Source organism: Strongylocentrotus purpuratus, unplaced genomic scaffold (assembly GCF_000002235.5).
Source record: "Strongylocentrotus purpuratus isolate Spur 01 unplaced genomic scaffold, Spur_5.0 spur5_contig_821, whole genome shotgun sequence".
Classification (NCBI taxonomy): domain Eukaryota; kingdom Metazoa; phylum Echinodermata; class Echinoidea; order Camarodonta; family Strongylocentrotidae; genus Strongylocentrotus; species Strongylocentrotus purpuratus.
In genome coordinates this window covers 158,918-185,393 of record NW_022145526.1, presented here as the reverse complement: position 1 = coordinate 185,393, position 26,476 = coordinate 158,918, and the positions used below count along the sequence as shown (strand labels likewise).

Here is a 26,476-nt window from a genome sequence, read left to right as displayed (position 1 = left end):
GTTAGCAGCACTGCAGAAAACAAGACTTGGACTCAATATCAAATAACTAGCTTAATTGTGCTGTACCTTTCCAAACCTGGCATGCGTATGCTACATGGGACCCGCCCGCGACTCTCCGGGGACGATCATCGTCAGCTGCCCGCTATTCCATTCGCCTCCGCTCCGTACGTACAATACGTACGTTCCTCGGTCATTTACCTCTAGCTCTAGTATGGATTGACTGGGTGCGGATGCTGCAGAGCCTGAATTTTGAGCCCGAGCCGACGCTTGAAGTTTACAGTCTTAACTCTTAAGCCTTCACTTTTATTGACTTGAGACAATGCAATTTGAGTATTGAGAGGTGAGATTTGAGTTATCATGTGCATCGATTACATTTACATGCAGTAAAGTTGCAATTAATGAAGGTCTTTATAGAAAGCTAAAGTCTACTTTACTTTAGATTTGTGTGTTTGTTTCCTTTGTTATAATTTTTGTTTTGATATTTCTTTGTTCTTTCTTTTGTTTTACAGCGTACGTTGTTATTTCTTTTCTTTTACTTTTAATATTATTGGCGTGAATCATTAAATTATGAATATTTATGCCGCTATTTCCAATGACCTTGCAAGTTGTAGTTATAGTTTTAGTTGTAGTCTTGTACATCGATGTACATGTACTTTTGTACCAGTGCTACCAATTGCAGAGCACCAAGTGTCACGCATTGTGAATGACAGTCACGCATCGAGGGCCAAAAAACACTGTCACCCATGGCACCCACTTTTGTCACGCATCGATCAGGGCCTAACTGGATTTTTGTCACGGATCAGGGCCAGACTGGGGAAAAAAGAAGAATAAAAGGTAGTAATTGCTAGACTACATAGTGGCCGACTGCTTCAGCTAGCTCCTCGCAGGGTTCGTGTACGTATATCGCATCAACGTAGCATGCATGCAGGCCGGCTATTACGTCGCTTCATGCAGGGATATGTGAGTTTAACTCACATATCCCTGCTTCACGCTTGCGATTTCGAAACGTACACTATACGCTTTATGTACGCTATGCCGAGTCATGTCACGCATAGCTGATCTTTGAATTTGGCATCTCTGCAATTGATGCATGAATTTCATTAAAACAAATGCTAAAGAATAGACTGATCGAAGCCTAGTATTATGACGCAACAATATAATAATTCATGCATGTGAGGCACTCTGTACTATGCAGTACTGGCGAATGAGTAGTGAATGTGATTGTGATCCCACAGCTATGGTTGAGAGGCTGCAAGGTTTGGGTAAAGTTTGGTTGCTTTCTTTGCCTCTCTCAGCCTCTGCATATTGTATGGTCACTCATTTACCACACATGCAATTTTGCACAAAACCCTACATGTAGGCACAATTTGGTTGAAGGATAACTTTGGTGGAGGCACAATCGCTTTGCAAATTACCCATTTCCGGTCTTGATTAGCTCCATGGCAACCCTTTAACCAGTAAACACCAGTTACAGTATAGATCAATCTTGCACTGAAAACAGACAATTAAACTTGAAGCCTTTGGTATATCTATACCATTGGAGGACAATACTAATTTAGAACTTCCTCAAAACAAAAGGGCTTGGAAATGACTTTTAGTGGGAACATAACGACCATTAGTTGTCAAATCGACTTAAGGGATTGCAATCACCTAAGTAGTAGTCTGATTTTCAGACCCTTTTACCGAATGGTCGTATGTTTTGTGCTGTACAAAGATCCAATCAGTTTAATGTTGGCAATAGCAAGTAGTGTCAGTGGGTTATTGATATGTAGACAAATGCTAATGTACCTGTTACTGCTCATTTATGTATGTTATTACGAACAACAACAAAAATGTCAGTCAGTCACTCAATAGTGTCTGACGGTGAAGTCTTGAAGGGAAACAGTTTCCTTGCATAGTTTGAATACTAGGACACTGATAATGTTTAAATTTCACAGATATGACATGCATGACATATATATTCATGATTCCTGCAAAGTTCTACAGAATTTGATGTTGGCTGCAAAAGGGACATAGTACCTTTAAGATGTTTCATTTATTGAAAACTTACTTAGGTCATACCAATTATAAGAGAATGAGAGCTCAATCAGTAAGTCAATGTCCCTCCAAATGTTTTTTTTTTTTTTTTATAAATCTGGTCAAACTACATCAATGTAAATCTCTTGATGAGAGAAATCTAGGGGTGAAAGATGATGTAAATTGGAAATTGATTTGTTAAGTTATGGCTTGTCAAAGATACTCATCTCCTGTGGGTCTTTTGCCACGCTTCTTGGAAAATTATTAACAAACAATAAATATGATCTGCTCGGTGACCTTAATCTTTATCTTCGGGCTATTAGAAATGTATACGACTTACAGCCCCACTGCACTAGTTTGGCCATGAGGGATTAGACCTCCCTGCGTGGTCACTTACAGGTGGTCATCTCATCAAATCAGCTCTCAATAAACATTAAAAAAGAGGATTACGGGGGACCAACAGGCACCAATTAGGCATTGTATGCTATATAGAGGGCGTAAGTAGCTATAAGTAGTGCAGTGGGGCTTTAAAACAAACTACAGCTCTTGATGACGAGATGGCTTTCACTTCGCGTTGTGAAAGAAACTCATGCACCCTGATTGACAACTACAAACAAAAATCACAAAATCATTGTTATCTGCCCAAATACAGCATTCATTGATATATATGACCACAAATATACTGAAGGCAGGTCCCAGCCATTCCCCCAAGGATGGGTTTCAGAAAGCCCCCAAAATGTTACACTATTATGAAATGGACATAGTGAATTGAAACCCTCATTCCATCTGTTTTATGAACTTAATGTAGATATTTCTGATTATTGTTTTCAGGTATTGTTGCCCATGTCATCACCATTTTCCAGAGAACTACATTTCTGTCAAGTGAGAAGGACATCTTACACCATGGATGGATTCTGCCTTCTCTATCTACTCCTGATCCTCTTGATGAGATCTGGTGACGTTGAAACCAATCCAGGTCCTAACACTGCAGAAAGGTATGCATAATTATACTGGCTTATTTCAGGTCATCGCGTCCAGTCGGGTGGTTGTCTTACACAACATTTCGGAGAACAAAAGATCGTGTGAAAATGCATGTTCAGGATGCGATCTTTAGTAGATTTGCCACAGGGTTTTCACAAAGTGTCAGGTAAATTAGACCAGACCATTTGTAGATAAATGAGGTTTATTTCACAAACATCACCCCCCCCCCTCTGTTTTCACAAAAGGCCAGGTTACAACAAGAGCACCCGCCCCGAAGTGATGACGCGTTTGAAGTAAGCCCATATAGTCACCTTTAGGAGTGAACAATAAAGTTAAGTTCTGGTCACGCGATTGCATTGCAAAAGAAACATTGTTGAAGTGATTTAAAAGGCATCTAGCGCAAAAGTATTGGTGTATACTGTTTGGGTTTGGAGTAGTCAAAATTATTGTTTTGCCCAGTCTAGCTAAGTCACATGCAGTGGACACAGAAATGTGTATATAGGACTACACAAAAATGTAGCATGAAAGTGTGGTCCACAACAAATTATTTGAGGGCATTTAAAGACCCATCTTTTTCAAGGATCATTCTTTCTATGATACTCCACACTAACATCCACAGAATGAAAGTAACGCTGCCGTCCGTCCATACTTCTGTCCTTCCTTTTCGATAACTTTAGTTATGTTTGTAGGATTTTAGTGAAGTCTGATATGAAGGTACATGGTTTAATTAGAATTAGCGAGTTCAAGAGGGCAAACAGAAAGCTTTGCATTGATCTTCACGCAGCAAGGAAGGAAACATTTATACAAAACATTTTAGCATCTTTTGGGGCAGTTATTACCCAGAACAATACCGCCCCCACCTGCAATTGGGGGCAATATGTTTCAAATGTTAATATCATAGGCAATATATTCTTCTATTCCCATGTTGTTATATAGCATGCTCGAACGCATAATACAAATTGTTGGGTGTCACATACATGTAATAGCTTCTCAGCCAATATGATGCTCTCTAACTAATATACCACCATACACAATTGATTTGTTATTCATTTTACAGTACTGTCAGTGAAATGGAGTTCCTGAAGCTGGCCCAGGATATCGCTCCATCTTACTACAACGCCGTTGGGATATCTCTAGGGTTCTCCTATGCTCAACTACAGGCAATCCTGGCTGAAAATTTGAAGAACTACACCAATGCGTTACTGGATGTGTTTATGAAATGGAATGTCAAGCAGCAACCTCCACACTCAAACAAAAGACAGCTTTTGGCAAACAAACTACGAGACATTGACTTGGGTAGCCTATCAGACGGATTACTCAGTGGACCTCCAATTCCAAACATCACAGGTAAACAGATACATGTAACTAATTTTTGCTACACCAGCGCCATATATTATGAAGCCTTTTGAGTAATCTATAGAGCCTAAGTCTATGGCTCATCGTGGGGCAATATGTTTCAAATGTTAATATCACAGGCAATATATTCTTATATTCCCAGCTTGTTATATAGCATGCCCGAGCACATAATACAAATTGTTGAGTGTCACATGATAGCTTCTCAGCCAATCGGATGCTCTGTATAAACTAATATCCTATCAAACCCAATTGATTTAGTATTCATTTTACAGTACTGTTAGTGAAATGGAGTTCCTCAAACTTATATCAATCATAATGGAAAACCATTCAAAAAGTGAAGTCAGTTTTTAATGTCAGTGTTCATGTATTTATATATTCTTATTGTGATATTAAAAAATTGATTCAATAGCCCTGATCTGAAATGAATTTAGGCATACTGGAGATGCAGTCATATATTTGTAATAGATGCAGATATACAGTAGGCTTGCGGTTGCACCATGCGAGAGAGAGGGGGAGACTCCTACTACCCATCCTCTCCAATCGGTGCTATAGTCCTCCTCAGAACTATAAGCTCAAGAAAGATTACTAACAGTCTTTTTCAGGACTCCCTAATCCTCCCCCTCTCTCTCACTTGGTGCAATCATAAGCCTACTGTATATATTTGTCTTGTTTTTCATAATAAAATGTGTGATTGTCAGCGAAACTCTGCATTGCTGAAATGTCGTAGGAAAAATTATTCATGTGATATTTATCTACAATAACATGTACATGTATACACAAATTACTCAGATTTTAAATGCCCTTAAAATTGAATGTAGTCATATAAATTCAGACAATCTTGTAGGACTTTTGTCTTTAAGTACATGCACGTAGTCGTACATCACACTATCAGTCTTGGGCCTTAACAATCCTTTCAGATGTATCAAGCTATGTTTACGTGTAATCATGTGAATATTGATTATCTATGTACTTTTAGGAGGGCCACCAAGACTGCTCGAATCACAGACCAAACCTCCTTCAGCTGAATCTCAGACCAAACCACTTTCTCCTGAACTGGTTGAGCGGTGTGCAAAGGATTTCAAATTCAAGTACAGGTCAACTGTCTGTAAGATCAGAGCTGATCCTCTCAGTCCTACTTCCACTGTGCAGTTTGAAGACTTGCATACTAATCTCGTCTTACTAGAAGAACATGGAACAGAGAAGCGATTGCTAGATTACAATGATATCCTTAATCTCAAAGTCAATGGAGAGTTCCCCAAGCGGATCATGGTCCAGGGAGAGGCAGGGGCTGGAAAAACTACATTCTGTGCTAAGATTGCCTGGGACTGGATTGAAGGGAGGCATTCAAGTCACTTTGTGTGGGTCTTGATTGTTCCTTTACGTGAATTTAAGCAACACACCATTGGCCAGATTGCAAAGTCTTATCTGGACAAAGACAATCCAGCAACAGTTTCTCAGATTACTGAGTATATCCGGTCAAATCCGGACAAGGTATTCATCGCATTCGATGGGCTAGACGAAGTCAGTGGCAAAATCATGAAGACAGAATCTAGCGAATCACAGCATACTGATCAAATGCAACTTCAGCCATCACAGCCAAGTGTCACCTCCTCAGAGGCATGTGGAAGCTCATCTGAGACTGATGATATTGGACTTGCAGATATTCTTTGTTCAGATCAACTCGCCTCTTGCTCAGTCTTGGTGACCACTCGCCCATGGAGAGCAGTAGAGATTAGATCAGATGGAGGTCTATCAAAGCTCTACACATTCATTCATGTTGAGGGTTTCAGCAGAGAGAATTTGTCAGTTTACATTCACAAATACTTTCCAAAGAATGATGATAAAGCAAATCAGCTTATCCAGTTCATCAGTGAGAATGATGTTCTATATGAGAACATGGCCCACTATCCTATATATGTAGCCATGTTGTGTCTTATGTGGAAAGAACTTGACAAGCAAAAACTAAAGAAAATGAAATCACTGAAAACCTTTTCTCAGATATTCAAAGAAATGATTGCCTTTCTAAAAGAGCATTATGCTCAGAAAGAGGTGAAGAAAGTAGGCAGCCCCTCACTTATTGCCCATTTGAAAAAAATTGATGAGGACCTTGTACCTATTGCCAAACAGGCCCTCAATGGTCTGCTAGAAAATACTTTGATTTTCAGTGAAGATGATTTTGAAATATGCCCAGAATCCAAGGACACTGCATGTCGGGTTGGGATTTTGTCTCAAGAGGAGAGAATTGCCACCACTAACACGGATACACATGAGAGGCATTCTCATGTGCAATTGCCAGTCTTCTTCCCTCACAAACTGTTTCAGGAGTACATGGCTGGAGTCCACCTTGCTTCCCTATATGAATCAAATCGTAATGAATTCAACAGGCTGATGGAGCAAGTATTTCTGCAAAGGAAGGAGGAGTTTCAGTATCTCCTGTACTTCACTGTGTCACAGAACAAAAGTATTGCAACCCATGTAATGCAGTCTATGCTTCGGGAAGTAGACAGGTATATTCCTTTCATTGTTGATGTAGCCTTTGAGAGTCTGGACCCAGATGTAGCAGCCTTGGTGAAGGACAGACTTTTGCCAGAGGAGACTGTGCTGACCATGGACATACACATGACAGCACACACTGTAGCTGGGTATGCATTCATTGGTCCATATCTGGTAAGTTTGATCATAGTTTAATAAACAAAGCTAGTGCATCCATTTTTGTACAAGTTTTTTTACTTTTATGTCTTTTGCAATTTTCTTACCATACAACACTATAACCATGGAAGGGTTCATAAAGGAGATTTAACCCTAAAAAGACTGGGTGGGTTGATGTAGCCCCCCCCCCCCCCCTCTATTTTCATGATTACTTTGTAATGCTTAAATATTTATGATGCCACTTCATGATTTTTTCCTTAAAGTCTTGGGCATCTTTTGAAACAAAATTTGGGGAAATCGGACAGATCTACCGTTACAAAGTCACCTGACCTTTTGTCTTTGCATGCCAGCCCAAAAGTATCTAAATAAAAAAAAGGGTACTTCTTCAGCCAGGCATGATGGAGCAACATTGTATGGCCACAAAAACTTATCCATTTCAGAACTTTAGAGGATGCTATTTATAGCATGTGTGACTATTGATGTGTGAAATTCAGCAGAAAAGTGTGCAATTCAAAGATAAAGATGCTGTAAAATTTAAAACAGAAAAAATTGATTTGAAAAAGTTTTGTTTGTTTTTCCTTTTCATTCGTCAACATTTAAAGAATTTTAGAGTTCTTGAAAGAGTTGATTTTGGACTTAATTTAGAGTACGGTATGCTAAGATGGCATTTCTGGATGAGATGAGCAACTCTTGCACTATCTAGAGTAATTTGTTAGAAGTCTGTAGCATCTAGGATCTATATAGTGGAGATAGGTAAGCTGAAAGAAATTAAGGCAGGAAAACGGACCACAAACGGTCAAAATGAGGCCTGGAAGTCAGTTTTTAGTGCACACGATGGGATGGTAAAGAATATACAGACAAAATCTGAAAGGACTTGGGATAGAGAAAGGGACCTAATTTGGAATAACAAGCACTGTGTGCAAAACGAATGTGATTTGGGTGGAAGAGGAATAAGAAACAGAATTCAGACGACGACATCAATGTACTTATATTGAAGCTATGTACTGGCATGTGCATATGGTGCCTCTATACCTTTTAGATGAGATAAATTTGGGAAAAGGGAACTTCATCAATAGTTAGCACATTTTCATCCCATCCGGAAAAATATATACTTTGCTTTAATAATTGATATCCAAATTCTTGGTTTATAAATGTTTAGCAGAGCACAAAGGAATCTGTTTGATATTCTTGGCCCAACAATGTATGTAACATTGTTGTTATTGATATGAATCATATTGAAGCACACTTTGAATTTGATAGCATTTGCAGCTAGGGCATTTAGAACTCTCAACATACATGTACATGTACATGACTATTGTATTCTGTAGATCAATTCGTCCTATCTTCTGCATTACTCTCCCATGGTAAGACTGAATACATGCACATTACATGTATGTGCTCGTGCAGGGGTATCCATGTTTTACTTCTTTTCTCCTTTGGGAGCCTATGTTTTTGCTTCGTATCCACCATTTTAATTAAGTGATTGTGTTCCTAGTAACATTTATAAATGAATACCGTATAGTATGAGGCACCAGATGGTGTAAAGTTAATAATCTCCTTTGAATCCTGTTCTTAGACTTGTACTCTCCTTTTACTTAGGATTCTCGATTTAGTACATTAAAACTAAAATAAGATATTCCTACAATTGCAAAAATAGCCTTATTTATTTCCCTTTCCCTCTTAATACTCTCTGTAGTTCTAGTAGCACATCTAGGGCAACTGCTCATGTAGACTACAAATGTATGCCTAACATCCAAGTAAAAGTCTATATTCTGCATCCCATCAGTAATCACTTTGTCATTTTATCCAGGTTGAACTCTGGATTAATAGAGATTGTGGACCTTCTATGTCACTTGATGTTGCAGAGATGATATGCTCCATTCCATCCTTGAAGAAAGTTTTTCTTCATGGTGCATTCCATCATTGTTTTTTTGCAACACTTGCAACGAAAGGAAAAGAATCAAAGGTGAGCATTTCATCCACAATTGTGAAGTATGTACAAGTGTTTAATTTAATTTCACCCCATTATTACCATCTCTTCCCTTTTACATTTTGATTTCCTTTAATTTTTGTTAATGTCACATGCTGGTTCTTTTGACCGAAGGATATCAATTGTCGTTTCACTAAGGCGGCAGCAGTGTTAACAAAAGCCTTTAAGTTTGAATACTCACCGTGGAAACCTAGAGAGTGGGCGGGGAGTAATATGCAATCAGTCGTATGCATGTAACGTGAATGCCCTTAAAGAAACTCACATGTAGGAGGATCACAAAATAATTATGTACTTAAAGGGAAAGTCCGCCCTGATATTAAGTGGGTTTTAATTTATTAATTTATTATGTTGTCCTCAGTGGAACACATATTTACGACACACTGTGATTTACAAACATGTATCTTTTGATACAGGTTTTCTCGGTACAAGACATTTTATGAACTTTCATTTCTTAGTTATTAATAACGGAATAGATTTGTTTCATGTAGGGGTTGCATAAAAACTTACTGGTATTTGTGATAATTGTATCCCCCGGCAGTATGCCGGTGGGGTACTTTGGATTCAGCAGCGTTATACGCCGCCGCGTCCGCCGCCGCGTCATATTCTTGTGTGCGCTCTAACTGCCACATTCCTTGACAGATTTCTTTCAAATTTTGTATGAAGGTGTATCTTGGTATAATCTACGCACATTTTGGTGATCCTGTCACCAGTGTTCGTCTATGTTAGGGTCAAAGGTCATATTTTGATGGGTGTCTAGTGTGTGCTCTGCAGGTCATATTTCATGACAGATTTCTTTCAAATTTTGTATGGAGATGGTTCTTGGTACAATCTATGCATCTTCACTTTTGGGTGATGCTGCCCTCATTGTTCCGTCTCTTATATGGTCAAAGGTCAAGTGTCTTTTATACGCTCTAACTGCCACATAGTTTCTTGACAGATTTCTGTCAAATGTTGTATGGAGGTGTGTCAATCTACACATCTTTAGTGTTTGGTGATGCTGCCACCTGTATTCTGTCTGTTATAGGGTCAAATGTCATATTTTGGTGGCTGTCTTTCATGCACTCTTACTGCCACATTTCTTGATCGGACAGATTTCTTTCACATTTTCTACAGAGATGCATTATACTCTAATCTACACACAATGTTTTGGTGATGCTGCTCCTAGTCTTGACAATAGTCCCATCGAGCTGTTGTATCTCTGATACACTATACATGAGTGCTTTACCTGAGAGCTAAGGGAGTGTCCTTTCTACTTGGCTGCTGGTAGTGAAGTGGCTTGCAAGTTTACAGCAGTGACATTCTTCCTATAGTGGTAATGGTATGCTATTCAGGTATCCATCTATTGTCCTATTGTCACTGGCTGGTACTGTATGTACATTACATTGGCATGTAGCCATGTACATTACATTGGTATGCATTGCAGCTCAGTGGTATGTCTACCATGTTGTTCCATATACATAACACTCCTTTCGCATCATATTGTTTGTTCATCATCAAAATAAAATATCATTTCCATAATTCCATGTATCTCATAGATTCAGCACGATATCGTCAAAATTAATTCTTCTTCTTTCAAGGACTTCCAAAGTTTTCATCTTGGCCCAAAATATTGATACCTCCTGGTAGTGAGTCAAATAAGTCATATGCTGCTCCACATGGAGATCCAACAAAATCAATGAATTAATGCATGCATTTTAAAAGATTCCTTCTTGGAGTTGAAACAAATATATGCATGCATTCTGCTCCTCTCTATAGTTACTTTTATACAACACCTACATGGATCCTTGTCATTTGATTGGAGGATTGTTGGTCACATGATATTCAATAGATGTTATATTGCACGGGCGTGCATTTTTGGTTATATGCGTCGTGCAATTTTGGTTATATGCAGACTGCGTACTTCTCTGCCGTGCGCGTATCCCTGCGTGTATCTGACGCCAAGGCAATCTGATTGTAATCGAGAAGGCTTGACTCCAACTTTTATTTATCTTTAATATAAGGAGTAAAGCATAATTTGTTGATCAACGTTCTATTAGATCTTCTTCGATGTTGTATAAAACAAATAATGAATGTTTTTCATTCGTTCAATAGTGCAAATATTTTCATTCGCTGAAAGATTAACGTTAATTCTATCCCACTCGGCTGACGCCTCGTTGAATAGAATGTTAATCTTTCAACTCATGAAAATATTCGCACTATTGTACTCATAACCATTCATTATTTGTATAATAATCCAGCCTGTTCGGTGGACGTCGATCACGAACAGGATTTCTGGTTATTCTCCCTGCGGATGTAGTTTGTTCCCGAAGAGGTGATGTTGGTCCATCAGACTGGTCATGTGATGCTAGTGTAATAGGTATATCACCGTCATCCTCTAAGGTAGATGGAGGAAGGTCATTAATGGGTCCTCTTATGATTTGATCAAGATGAACCTGTTTTTGTTTATCACCAACTTGAACAACATATCTTACTGGTCCCAAAGCTTGCACAATGACTCCATAGTCCCACTTGTTTTTTCCTCTGTATGCACGTACCATGACACGCTGACCAGGTGAAAACTGACAAATGCTGGTACGACCTCTGTCGTGTGTTCTCTTGGCAGCAGCCTGCTTCTTTTCAGAGTCTTTTCAGGTCGCCACTTAGCAGCTGTTTGTAAGAATAAGTCAACCAAATTTGTTGTTTCTGAATTACGAGAGGAAGGTGATTGTGAAATGCATACCCTTGGGTTGTTCACGGTGTCTGAGAAGTCAAAGGATGATGCACTCACAGTGACTGTTGAAATTAATGATAGACCAGTAATCATGGAAGTTGATACTGGTGCGTCAATGAGTGTCATTCCAGCAGACTTGTATCATGAGAAATTGCAGCACATAAAACTGGATAAACCTACTTACAGATTCAAGTCCTACACAGGCAAATTGTGAAAACTGCACTGAAGGAAAACCAGAGGTCGAAGATCCCAATAAACAGCTGGAAATAGACGCTCTTAAGAAAGATTTCAAGAAGCTTTGAATGCAATGCAAAGAGCTTCAGCATGTCAACCTCTCTTGGGAGAAATACAGCACCAAGAAAGTCAGTTCGAGCAGCGGCAGATACAGTTCTCGAGCAAAGAAAAAACCAGCGCATCACAAAACCAGTTCTAAAGGTGCAAGGAGCTTGTTATCAATGTGGACAGGGGCAACACCCTCCATCAACTTGTAAGTACATGTACAAGTCGTACAAATGCAATAACTGTGGAAAGGTTGGACACTTAGCAGCTGTTTGTAAGAGTAAGTCAACCAAATTTGTTGTTTCTGAATTACGAGAGGAAGGTGATTGTGAAATGCATACCCTTGGGTTATTCACGGTGTCTGAGAAGTCAAAGGATGATGCACTCACAGTGACTGTTGAAATTAAGGATAGACCAGTAATTATGGAAGTTGATACTGGTGCGTCAATGAGTGTCATTCCAGCAGACTTGTATCATGAGAAATTGCAGCACGTAAAACTGGATAAACCTACTTACAGATTCAAGTCCTACTCAGGGACATTGCCTCTATTGGGTCAAGCCCAAGTCAAAGTGCAGTATGGTGACAAAATCATGTCTGACGTCTTGATTGTAGCAGATATCAAGGACCAGCCTGCAATTCTTGGTAGAAATTGGCTCGAAAGCATCCAGCCGAATTGGAGATCAGTGTTCAAAGTTGCACCAGTGAAGGATGATCCATTTCAAGGAAGTTCCGAACATGGACTGTCTGAAATTCAACGAAAACATCGGGCAGTTTTCGAGCCAGGTCTTGGAACCATGACAAATCACAAAGCTAAGATTAAAGGCAAATCTGATGCACAGCCCCGCTTCAATAAAGCAAGACCTGTACCTTATGCCTGGAGAAATAAGGTAGAAGCTGAGCTTGACAAACTTGTTGAACAAGGAGTTCTCATTCCAGTTTCACACAGCAATTGGGCTGCTCCTATTGTTGTAGTACCGAAGTCTGACAAGTCGATTCGAATCTGTGGGGATTATGAGACTACTATCAATCCTGTTTTGGATGTCGACAAGTACCCCCTACCCAGGATTTGTTCTCAACCCTGGCAGGTGGATGTTTCACCAAGCTTGACTTATCACAGGCATATCAGCAGATGACTCTTTTCAGCTTAGCAGCAACCTCTCTACATCATCCTTTTGTTTCAGGGAGGGAAGAGGGGATCTTTGTCCCTCCTGCGAACATAAAGGTTGACACAAAATCCCTGCCACTGCCGGGGATGCATTCGCATTGCGCAGCAATACAGATTGCAATATTTCTAGTTACATTTAGGGTAAATGTATGATTGAAATTTTCTCATGAGAAAGTATTTTTTTTTTAATTAGCTTATAACAAGGTCATACTCTAGGTCAGAAGACCTTGCAAGATACAATATACGTCACATAAATGCCTAATTGGTTTGTATCGAACACATCTTCAAATATCAATAACTTTGTTATATTAAATCGGTTGTTGCGCGCGCGCATGCTCAAATTTTTACCAACCTGTTTTTTCTTATTTTTCTGCTTCTATCAAACCAACTTAATATTGGGTGGCCTTCCTCCCCTTTCATATGATAGATACATGTATTGTATGTGATTATAGATATTTCACTCAAGGCAGTTTTGAGGAAAAACAATATAGAATTGATTTTTCTTATGATTATGACTAGAAGTGATGCTTTATAGCATGTGTTGTATAACATTGGGTAGATAATGATATAGGTTTTCCCGCCCAATTTCATCAGAGTTGCATTCGATTTCATGAATAGGCATTCAAGTTCGAACAATTTTTGTCAACTTTCTGCTCTCATGGTTCATTTACCTTCTTTGAGCGTTCAATGTTGTTTTATATCATTTTAAATTTTATTTCATTCAATTTAAAAATCCATTCAATTTAGTGACACAAAGTTGTCATTCAATTTCGCGCCAGCTAGATAGACGTTCAATTTTGTCCTTAATACCAATTTCAATTTCATTTATAGGCACACACCTTCGCACTTTGAACGTTCGAAATAAATTAAAATAAACAATTTTTGTAGTTCTATGTAATTCTTACCGCAATTTGTTCACGTCATATTTAATTTTTTCACTGTTTTAAATCATATAATTTCATTTTCATTTTAAAACTTTCATACAGTTTATTTTAATCATATTTTGTATATTTCTTTTAGGCGAGGCGTCAAAAATATTGATACCAGCAGGCTACCGCCTCACGTATTGGCGCATCGAGGCTGCAATTACGGCCGAAGCCTGGCTGGGGCAATTATTTTTCACTTATTAGCCAAGCCGGCTTGCGCCAGGCTGGGATCTGAGGCTCAGTTTCCATTCGAAAGGCGGCAGCCGGCGCATGCTTTTGAATGCCATTTCCTACCGCCAGCGGTAGCCGGCTGAGCTAATTTTAAAAATGCAGCCAGGACGCACAAGTGCAGTTAGCTGCCGCTGGCTGGTATATTTATTTTTGACGCCTCGCCTTATTTCTTATCTTCTCTTCCAGTTTCTCTCTATTCCCTAGCAGTATGGATATAACACTTACATAATTCTTATAACTCATAATTTTGTTACATGTAAGTAAGTACTTATCATGTACTTACTTACGTTATTATCTTGTAAGATATTTCAATAAAACGCAAAGGTCCCATTTCAAGGTACATAAAATTTGCATAATTTATTCAATTAGTGCAGATTGCAAAGAACTTGAAGAGTTTTTTTTTTAAAAGACTGCCCAAATGCTATAAATAATTGCCTATTCATGAATTTGAATACCTTAACGTTCATCAGGGCGGTGCAGGTGTGAATTTGAATGCTAATTCAATTAAATTGCATGAACTAGATAGCTTTTTGAATGCTGATCTCGGTGATCATTTAAATTCGCTCGAAATTGAATGATCGCATCGTTAAATCGAATGCAATTCTGATGAAATTTGACGGGACAACCTATAATAATAATTTTTAGATGAATACAAAATCTCATTTTAGGCTACATTCAATAGGAAGAAATAAGAAGGGAGAGTGATTCTTGCCTTTGTTTTGGACTTTGATGTATTTAGTGTCGGTCACATTCGCATTTGCAAGAAGGAGAATTTGCATAATCCTTATGACTTGGGACCACCCCTGGCCCTTCCCCCTCCATTTTTTCAACCTAAATATGCTTCTGGCTGTTGTTTGGAAGAGGCATTATAATGATACGTGTGTGAATGTTGCTTCATTTCAAAGAACGTCAACTACGCGCTGTGGGACGCCATATGACATATGTGACACAAAATCACTTCAAATAATTGATTTTGTCACAAAATCAATCTCACATAGTGAATTTGTCACAAAATCAATCTCACATAGTGAATTTGTCACAAAATCAATCTCACATAGTGAATTTGTCACAAAATCAATCTCACATAGTGAATTTGTCACAAAATCAATCTCACATACGGTAGTGAATTTGTCACAAAATCATGGAATCACACCCATGAGAAATTTTGTAGATTGAATCATTTCAAACCGCAGGTGATTTTGTCCACGGAAACAAACCCGCGAGTAATTCTGTCCACTAGTATCCAAATTAAACAAGGCACTTCCAGATTAAAGATGCTTATGATCAAATAGACATAGATATTTGAAATGCTTGAATTAATCTAGAAGATACGTAGAAGATTTCCTGATGCCAAATCGGTTTCATTGATATTAACAAAAACGTTAAACTATAGAATATTAAAAATTATATTCTGCATTACACATTTTTTGGTTTTTGATTGGTTGATAGCTCTTCACGTGACCAGAAATATTTAAACCATTTTAAGGTTGCTCTGAGTACTATTTGGGAGTTGACAATTCCAAAATCTTTCCTTTTCTGTATTGCTCTCATATGGTTTTGTGTGGCTGTTGGTGTGTGCATTTATATACATGGTCAATAAATTCTGTAGAAAATGTTTGGTCTTTTTTTTCTCCCCCTTCTTGAAATATATATACCTTGTAATTTTGTATTTCTTGTGCTATTTATTTTGATATTGTGTTCACTCATTTCCTCATATACCAAACACAACTTTCTTCTTAGAGGATCTGACCTGTAATTTGTAAAAGAAAATTCATGCCAAATTAATATAATTAGATTAAAAGCCATGCATGTGGAGATTCAGTTCAATTTTGAGTGTTTATAAGATTGACATTATTTTGTATCAATCATCATTTTTTGACCTTTTCCAAGTTTGATTGATTTTTAAAATTTGTCATAGAGTTTTCTGAGAGCCAATTTTACCAAAGGCCTGAATTCACCAAACTGAACCATAGCAAGAAACCTCCTGACTTATGGTTCTTGTGCACATGAAATCCAGAGTAAAGAATACCTTAAACACATTAATATCAAATATATATTTATGCATATTAACAATTTCAATGTAAGTAGGAGTTACACTATTAAATGCAAAAAGGCTGGAAGCCCTATAAAGAATAGATATAGAATTCTGAAAAAAAATCAGTATTAAAAAATCATCCTCTCCATGGAAACGTTAGTATGTTCTCTTAATTCAAGAGACAAGAATCGAATTTGAAAATAAAATCTATTTCATCATTTTTTGTGAGAATAACATGTTATTATAAATACAAGTATGGATTGAATGGAATTTGTATAATATATAAGAATACAGTCAGAAATTAGTAAATAAAATGTATGCAGGTATTGATAAGTTACTTATTTATATTCATCATTAACGCAGGTCAAGACCCTCGAGCTTAATAATGTCAAATGTCCCACATCAGCCTCATCGCATCATCTATTAGAAGCACTTTGTTCTATGCCAAACCTGTCTGACCTGACACTTTTTGAAATGGATCTGGATAAGAAGTCCAATGAGGATTTCTACTCTTCATTGAAAGCAAATGCATCATCCATACAGGTATGTATGTCCCAATAGTAATGTCATGGAGAGGTTCATTGAAAGAAAGAAAGAGCAGTAATGATTATATGGTGCACATGTATACACCATTTTTTCCAAACACCCTTTTTTAATGGCCATTCACTTGGTATATTGGTACAGTCATAAAAAATAAAATAAAAGCAAACTATACATGTACTGTTTCAGCTGAAATCCAAATGTGTATAAGATTGACTTTGGTTTGATTAATAATCAATATCCAACCTTTTCCAAGTTTGATTGTTATGAAAAATATGTCATACAGTTTTATTACTGCCAATTTTAATAAAGAACTCAATTTACCAAACTTAACCATAGCAACAAACCTCCTGACAAGGGTCTTGGGCAAATGAAATATAGAGTTATGAATACCTTCAATACATCAATAACAGATGTATATAAATACATATTATTAATTTCAGTATATGTAGGAGTAGGGCCTATCAATGCAAACAGGTTGGAAGTCCTATAAAGAGTACATATAGAGTTTTTATTTAAATCACTCTTATTAAATCATCCTCTCCTTGGAAACGTTAGTGTTTTTTTTTTCAATAGACAATAATTGAATGTGAAAAGAAAATCTATTTAATAATTTTTGCTGAGAATGTTATTATGATTAAAACTATTCAATGAATGGAATTTGTATGAAATGTAAACATATAATGAGAAATTTGTAAATTAAATGTATGCATGTTTAGATGAGTTACTTAACTATGTTCATCATGAACGCAGGTCAAGACTCTCGAGCTTTCTCGTGTCAAGTGTCCCACACCAGCCTCATCTCATTATCTAAACGTTATTAACTCTTATTAAATCATCCTCTCCTTGGAAACGTTAGTGTGTTCTTTTTTCAATAGACAATAATTGAATATGAAAAGAAAATCTATTTAATAATTTTTGCGGAAAATATTTTTCATGAATACAACTATGTAATGAATGGAATTTGTATGAAATGTAAAAATATAGGGAAAAATGTGTAAATAAAATGTGTAAATAAAATGTATGCATGTGTAGATGAGTTACTTAACTATATTCATCATGAACGCAGGTCAAGACTCTTGAGCTTCATAATGTCTGGTTTCCCACACCAGCATCATCACATCATCTAGTAGAAACACTGTGTTATATGCCAAACCTGACTGACCTGACACTTCCAATGGATCTGGATGAGGAGTTCTACTGTACATTGAAAGCAAATGCATCATCCATACAGGTATGTGTGTTCTAATGTAAATGTCATGGAGAGGGTCATAGAAATGAAGAAAGAGTAGTAATGATTATATGGGGCACATGTATATATATGTTTTTCTCTACAAATACCCTTTTCTAAAGGCAATTTTCTTGGTTTATTGATACAGTCATGAAACATGGGATAAAAGCAAACTCACATGTACTGATTCAGTTGAAATTCAAGTGTATATAAGATTGACATTGTTTTGATCAATAATCCATATCCATCCTTTTCTGAATATGATTTATAGGAACAATATGTCATATCATACTTTTAAGAGCCAATTTTAAAAAAAGGCTTGAATTCACCAAACTGAACCAAAGCAAGAAACCTCCTGACTTAGGGGTCTTGTGCACATGAAATCCAGAGTTAAGAATACCTTAAATACAATAATAGCAAATATATATTTATGCATATTAACAATTTCAGTGTAAGTAGGAGTAGGGCTATTCTATGCAAACAGGCTGGAAGCCCTATGAAGAATAGATATAGAATTTTGAACAAATCACTATTACCAAATCATCCTCTCCATGGAAACTTTATTTTGTTCTTTTTATCAATAGACAAGAATTGAATTATGAAAAGAAAAAGCTATTTATAAATGTTTGCTGAGAATTTATTATGAAGACAACTATGTAATTAATTGAATTTGTAGTTAATGTAACAATACAGTGATAAATTTGTAAATAAAATGTATGCATGTACAGATGAGTTATTTAACTATATTCATCATGAATGCAGGTGAAGACTTTCAAGCTTCATGCTGTTCCCACACCAGCATCATCACATCATCTAGTAGAAACACTGTGTTATATGCCAAACCTGACTGACCTGACACTTCCAATGGATCTGGATGAGGAGTTCTACTGTACATTGAAAGCAAATGCATCATCCATACAGGTATGTGTGTTCTAATGTAAATGTCATGGAGAGGGTCATAGAAATGAAGAAAGAGTAGTAATGATTATATGGGGCACATGTATATATATGTTTTTCTCTACAAATACCCTTTTCTAAAGGCAATTTTCTTGGTTTATTGATACAGTCATGAAACATGGGATAAAAGCAAACTCACATGTACTGATTCAGTTGAAATTCAAGTGTATATAAGATTGACATCGTTTTGATCAATAATCCATATCCATCCTTTTCTGAATATGATTTATAGGAATAATATGTCATATCATACTTTTAAGAGCCAATTTTAAAAAAGGCTTGAATTCACCAAACTGAACCAAAGCAAGAAACCTCCTGACTTAGGGGTCTTGTGCACATGAAATCCAGAGTTAAGAATACCTTAAATACAATAATAGCAAATATATATTTATGCATATTAACAATTTCAGTGTAAGTAGGAGTAGGGCTATTCTATGCAAACAGGCTGGAAGCCCTATGAAGAATAGATATAGAATTTTGAACAAATCACTATTACCAAATCATCCTCTCCATGGAAACTTTATTTTGTTCTTTTTATCAATAGACAAGAATTGAATTATGAAAAGAAAAAGCTATTTATAAATGTTTGCTGAGAATTTATTATGAAGACAACTATGTAATTAATTGAATTTGTAGTTAATGTAACAATACAGTGATAAATTTGTAAATAAAATGTATGCATGTACAGATGAGTTATTTAACTATATTCATCATGAATGCAGGTGAAGACTCTCAATCTTCATGCTGTCAGGTTTCCCACACCAGCATCATCACAGCTCCTAGCAGAAGCACTGTGTTATATGCCAAACCTGTCTGACCTGACACTTGAAACGGATTTCGATGAGGAGCCTGAGGAGTTCTTATCTTCATTGAAAACACATGCATCATCCATACAGGTATGTGTGTCCCAATGGCAATGTCATGGAGAGGTTCATTGCAGACAAAAAAGAGCAGTAATGATTATAGGGGGCACATGTATATAATTATATTTTTCTTCTTCCAAACACCCTTTGTTAACAGCCATTCACTTGGTATATTGGTAGTCGTGAAACATGGAATAAAAGCAAACTATAATGTACGTACTGATTCAGTTGAAATCCAAGTGTGTATATTAAAGATTGACATTGTTTTGATCAATAATTAATATCCGACCTTTTCCAAGTTTGATAGATATGAGAACTACGGTATGTCTAAGATTTGTTCTAACAGGTAGTTTTTGTATACTTGATTTCAGTATCATAATTAAATTACTACTGCTTTAGTGAATACTACTACCAGTACTACTACAGTAAAACTAGCACTATGATTAATATAACGGGATTTCATGAAATTGCAGTACGTATTGGATCCATTTATTTTTGAAATTTTTGTAAATTTCTTGTGCAAAATTTGTCTTACCCTAGCTCTTTTAAATTATCCATACTTATTTTGTTTATGAGATGTTACTGAAGCTCTTAGGTGTATAGTCCCTAAGAAAATAGATTATATGCCATAATGAAATGGATCCACTTATTTGTAACTGTTTACAAGTAATGTTGTTGTTATATGTTACAGGGTTGTTTTCCTCAGATAAGAAAGGGAAACTTCAGATTAAATGGAATTGCTCAAGATGACTTGAACTCATTTCTTCAAACCCTCTCAAGGTTAGTACAGTAGGCCTATATGTGATTTTAAAAGAAATTTAGATATCAACATGTAAGCTTTTCATGAGTAGTGCTATAAAGAAACAATATAAAGAGCCTCTAATGGAATACCAAGAAAAGATACAATGCTGATATATACCCCATCAGGGAGCATGCAATAAAGTGATACTGTGTACCTTAAAGGGATCGTTTAACAATGATAAATCTGAGATGCACGGCCTTGCGTGCTACCAGTATCTGTGATATGGTGTAATATTGAAGCCCTAAAAAAATGGCGCTTCAAACTGATCAAGAAGTGCCTCAGAAAGTACAAATCTTTGAGTGACCAGTTTTACCTTACTCGTTTTCCCCAATAGACTGTAGTTTTATGAAAACTGTTTGGCAATCATAAATATCTTGATAGTCAGACAGACGATCGGCTTGTAAAAGTCATGTAGTTCCTGACTGACCTAAAGGTTTATAATTATAATTGCAGCATGAGCTAAATCCAGGATACCGGATCCCTTTAAAACGATTTAAGATTTATTGTCTGAAAACACAAAATATTCAGTAACAGCTTGATTATACAAATTCCTTACTGTAAAGTGCTGTCAACCTTGACTTTATAGATTATGTTTGAGTCCTTTTTTTGTGTGAGTTCTTGATATTTTTTGTAAACTGTATTCTTTTTTTCTTCTTCTTCTTAATTCACTGTTAAAAATGTTCCTTGAGACTGGTACTTTCAATAATATCGATAGTAGTCAATTTTTTATTTCTCATCTTTCAAACCGATAATAACAAAAATCTTTTTCCTTTACAGCTCGGGTGACTCGGATGACTTGAGTATCTCGGACGGCTCAAATGACTCGGATGTCTTGAGTGTCTCGGACGGCTCAAATGACTCGGATGACTCGGATGGCTTGGCTGACTTGGCCAACATCAGTGTTACCACTGATGTACACTCTCCAAGAAGGACATCACCACCATCAGACCACCCTCAACAGCAACCCATGGGTGATGTACGCTCTCCAAGAAGGACATTTCCACCATCAGACCACCCTCAACACCAACCCATGGGTGATGTGCACTCTTCAAGAAGGACAATACCTTCATCAGATCACCCTCAACACCACCCTATGGGGGATGTACACTCTCCAAGAAGGACATTACCACCATCAGACCACCCTCAACACCACCCCATGGGTGATGTACACTCTTCAAGAAGGACAATACCACCATCAGACCACCCTCAACACCAACCGATGGGTGATGTACACTCTCCAAGAAGGACATTACCACCATCAGACCACCCTCAACACCACCCTATGGAGGATGTACACTCTTCAAGAAGGACAATACCTTCATCAGACCACCCTCAACAGCATGTTGGCAATACATCAGATGCTGTATGTCAATTCTCTCAGACACACAGAGAAGGTAGCAGCAGTCAGAGCAGGCCTTACAAGAGGCAAGCTCCTTCTACTCAGTCCAAAGTTCCACAGGATGATCCTGAAATTCCAGAGAAGCAATCGAAAGTATGAAGTCTAGTTTCTATGGTATTGGTAGAGTAAGACAGTGTCCCAGTGGTAACACTTCATCTTGACTTTGTGTATGTATGATACAGGGCACCACACTAACTTTAATTTTTGGAAAAGAGGTTCAGATTTAACTTTTTATAGTCTGTATATGCACGAGTCCTAAAAAAAAACTTCAAAATTCGGGGATCCGAACCTAGAGTGTTGGCGGTCCATGTATGTGTCCTGGCTAGCCTGTTAGTTTTGAGTCCTGGTCTAATAGCAAGAAATTTGTGGTAAAAATGGGTAATTTGGGGCAATATTTGCAAACATTTGAATATTATTGAAAAGGCCATGTTCTTCTTTTTCACCTCGATGAGTCCAGTCCACTATCTGGTGTTAGTGTATATATTTTACAAGAAAGAGAACATGATATTGTCACAATGTTCTAATAGATGTGAAAGGCCCATGTAGAAAGTGATGCAAATATTGGATACGTTTTGTGAATGTGTACTCAAGCCTAAAACAGAGTTGCATCAAGAGCCCATTGTGTACCTGTTTTATGCAGAAAGGGGTCATGTTGTGTGGCAAATGTTTTTGAAAATACTCATAATTGGGGTCCATTTGGACTTGGCTATGATCATGCATTATGCATGTGGATTGAACATGACAATACCAGGGACTAGTAGTTATAATAATAATAATGATGGCCTCTGATATAGTACATACCCCCGTTGTGCCACGATACTCCTGGCGCTGAAACATTATTACCCTGGTCCTAGGCGGCGGCCAAATATGTAGCGCTTTGGCATATCGGGAGCCCATTAATACCTGGGTGGAGAGTGGCAAATGTGGATTAATGCCTTGCCAAGGATGTTAGAGCTGGGTTAGCTGGGATTTGAACCCTCAACCATTGAGTCAAGTGAGTGAACCACTACACCAGCTCTTAATGCTATCATGTCAACTAACCACTCATAATGGAGGATGTAGTTACTTTAATGCACAGTATTTGTTTGATAATAAATTATGATTAAATAAAATCTGAAATTATTTGTTTGATTTATCACCAGAAATGACCCCAGCTAAAGAACTATTGCTGTCTAAATTTTCAACTTACCGCCCACAATTGAAGATTTAGTTACTTCACAACATACAAGTGCTGTACGTTAGTTAATGTCTGTCACACTCACCGCCCACAATTGAAGATTTGGTTTCTTCACAACATACAAGTGCTGTACGTTAATTAATGTCTGTCAGACTCTCGACACACAATATCGTCATATAGAATTAGTGTAGACTGTTTCTGTGTTTGCACTTTTTTCTGCTCTAAGTGATCTTGCATTTTTGATCACAGCGCTCTTCCTGAAAGCATTTGTTAAGTTGAGGCCCATGTTAAATAAAGCTGAAATACATAACAAATGAGTCAATCATACATTAGACAGCTTTAATATAATGCATGTAGAGAGTATATGTGTATTGTAGACTTTAATCATTTTGCTTTAGGTAATTTGCATGCAATGTATGAAATACCACCTAACTTTCACAAAGTGAGTTACGAGTTGAAGAATGTAACATTTCAAAATGTCATTGCACAAGTTCAATGAAAATATAGTTAAGAAGAAATAGTTACCAGGAATGACCCAGATGTTAAGAGCCATATTGCTCTAGTTATCGTGTCAACGAACTTGATAGAACTCGATTTGATAGTTAACAACTAGATTTATCTGGTAAGGGTGTATAAATATCGGCCAGAGTTATCAATGTAACAGTTTGTTGGATATGTATTATTGTTTGTAAATTTATAACTACATTCAGTTCTAGATTTTAAACTCCATCTGAGGAAATATTTTCCTGGATTTTATTTAAAACACTCCAGTGTGTAAATGTAAATATGTGTTATAATGTTAAGATACATGTCTCTTTTGTCAATGTAACATGCCTGAGTTATCAGTGTACTATTTAATTTGAAATTGATTATTGTTTGTACATGTTTAACTCAATCACCAGTACTACTTTTCTTGACATTACTCCAATGTACATGTAAATATGCTGCTATAATTGTACAATACATGTTTATTCTAATTGTATCCAGTACTGGATTGCGATAATTTGTATGATACATATGCCAGGCTTTGCTTCGCATCATTATGATTATGATTATGCAATGGTATCATACATGTATATTTCGAACCTTTTTTTTTTGCCATACATACTGGCCTTGTAAATAAGAGTTATATTCTAATAAGTTTGCATTCCTGATTGGCTTATAAAATAGAAACGTAAGCAGTACTCTTATGAGCATTCCGTTACCTTGCCTTTTGATCACCATCCTCTTCTGATTAAGTGATGTCATTTTTTTTAATCCACTCTGATTATCATAATAGACAATGGAATCACTCAGATCTGTGAGTTTATTCTGAATTATGTCATGCAATATGATGTACTTAACCCAGGTCTTTCTATGTATATTAGATGGTCATAAATTACTGAAATAAAGTTGCAGTGCCTTAGCTATTTCAATATTTTGATGTACAAAGGAGACACAAGAATGTGTTGTAGTTTGATGATGGTGTAATTGTATCCTATATCTTAAATGGAGTCACGTGACACTCAACATTGTTCCTCAATAGATTGAAAGACCAAATACACTGACAGTGGTTCAGCTTTAATGCACAAACACGATACTTTAATATTTTTTATTTTATTTTAAAGCTTCGTTTCCATTACTAATACAAGTATGTGTACATAAATGTTATGAGTTCAATATTATCTTCATTTTTCTCTGATTTGTCTTATGGTATATCAAATTTATTTGTAATATTAAATTGAAATCAAGAATATAATTACTGTAATTCGTTAATTTACATTACAATTTACTGGTGCCAGTAATATTCTTTTTTAATTGCTTCCATTAATTTTGTCATTAATTATTATCATGATTATTATTATAAGTATTTCTTTTTATTATTGTTATCATTGTTATTGTTACTTTTATATTTTAAGTGTTATCACTATCGTCGTTAGTGATATTTGTATTGATCAAAATTAATTCGATTTGAATTGTATACAGTACAGTGTTAAATTGACAAATTCAAACTGATTGTAAACTTCTCCAATACCCCAATGTGGGTGACATGAGAATAAATTGTCATTGTCATTCTAGTTCTCTTCGCGTACCCATTTTTTGTATTGTCTCAACTCATTGCACGCGTCTTACACTAAGGTAATTCTGTTTTTTTTTCTTTCTAGTTCATATACATACATGTTTACAAAGATATATATATATGTATTGGTAATCTATGCAAATATGATTACCTACCGTAATGAAGATGACATCATATATCAAGGAAAAAAAATAATCAAAATACCTACTTCAGATTAGAGCATATAAGAATAAAAGAAAAGGGAAGGTATGTAAGAAGAGAGAGAAGAAGAAGAAGAAGAAGAAGAAGAAGAAGAAGAAGAAGAAGAAGAAAGAGTATTAAAAAGTATATTCATCATGATCATGTATATTATATTAAATGTATACTAAAACAGGGCCCTATGATTGTCAATTATAAGTTGTTCCTATGTTCATATGTTGAAGCAAGATTGTTAATGTAAATATAAACAATTATCCTATATGGACACAATAAAGAAATGAAATGAAATTACCTCTGTCATTTTTGTGGGATGTGCGCATCTTCGGGTATACTTGTTGTGGTGCATGCATGGACCTACTACTCCATAGGTCCATGCTGTGGTCGATGCATCGTTGGGTAGTGCTTTCTGAGTGTATTTTGTGAATAGCTTTATATATTCCATATATTATTTGTTGTTGTATTCATGAATCAGTTATCTTTGTCACATCATCTGAGGGGCCTTAACTTAACAAGTTGTGCTTCAACCAAAGTCTCCTCATCTTTCTTTATTCTACATTGTACTGTTATGATTATACTCTATTATATTTTGTTACATGTTATTTCTGGAAGACAGAAATAAACGTTATACTTGACACCTGATACTTGATATTGTTTTTTTATTTTTGTCATATCATTTCTAGCACATGTCTTCCTACATCCTCAGAGAAAAATACTTTCATGAAAATGTCAAAATGTTTGATAGTAGCTTGACTAATGTAACTATCTTTGATAGATGTAGGTTCGAAACACTGGCGTGGGACCCCCCCCCCCCCCCCTTATGGCGAAAACACCTTATTTTGTGCATTTTAAATGTTCTAGATATAAGAGAAATTTTCTACCATTTTGCCTGACATAATTTGACACTGGCATAA

The 26,476-nt window shown here is 36.5% G+C and overlaps 2 protein-coding genes across 3 annotated transcripts; both read left to right on the top strand.

Annotated features, from left to right (window-relative positions):
• The first annotated feature begins 202 nt into the window (after positions 1–202).
• On the top strand, positions 203–19,285 carry LOC100892902 (NACHT, LRR and PYD domains-containing protein 12). Of its 2 annotated transcripts, XM_030981190.1 has the most exons (8): positions 203–340; positions 2,848–3,011; positions 4,055–4,344; positions 5,330–7,020; positions 8,813–8,968; positions 16,703–16,882; positions 17,949–18,113; positions 18,873–19,285. In XM_030981190.1, exons 2-8 carry the CDS (start codon positions 2,860–2,862, stop codon positions 19,044–19,046), a joined length of 2,808 nt encoding a protein of 935 aa, XP_030837050.1. In that variant the 5' UTR covers positions 203–340; positions 2,848–2,859; the 3' UTR covers positions 19,047–19,285. The 2 variants fall into 2 exon arrangements, with proteins under 2 accessions (XP_030837050.1, XP_030837052.1); XM_030981192.1 differs by lacking the exons at positions 17,949–18,113; positions 18,873–19,285 and adding an exon at positions 17,633–17,795.
• Positions 19,286–19,783: 498 nt separating this feature from the next.
• On the top strand, positions 19,784–26,204 carry LOC105437865 (early nodulin-75-like). The gene is made up of 3 exons (XM_030980897.1): positions 19,784–19,963; positions 20,622–20,710; positions 21,510–26,204. The coding sequence occupies exons 1-3, from the start codon at positions 19,784–19,786 to the stop codon at positions 22,228–22,230; spliced, it is 990 nt and encodes a 329-aa protein (XP_030836757.1). The 3' UTR covers positions 22,231–26,204.
• Positions 26,205–26,476: the final 272 nt, after the last annotated feature.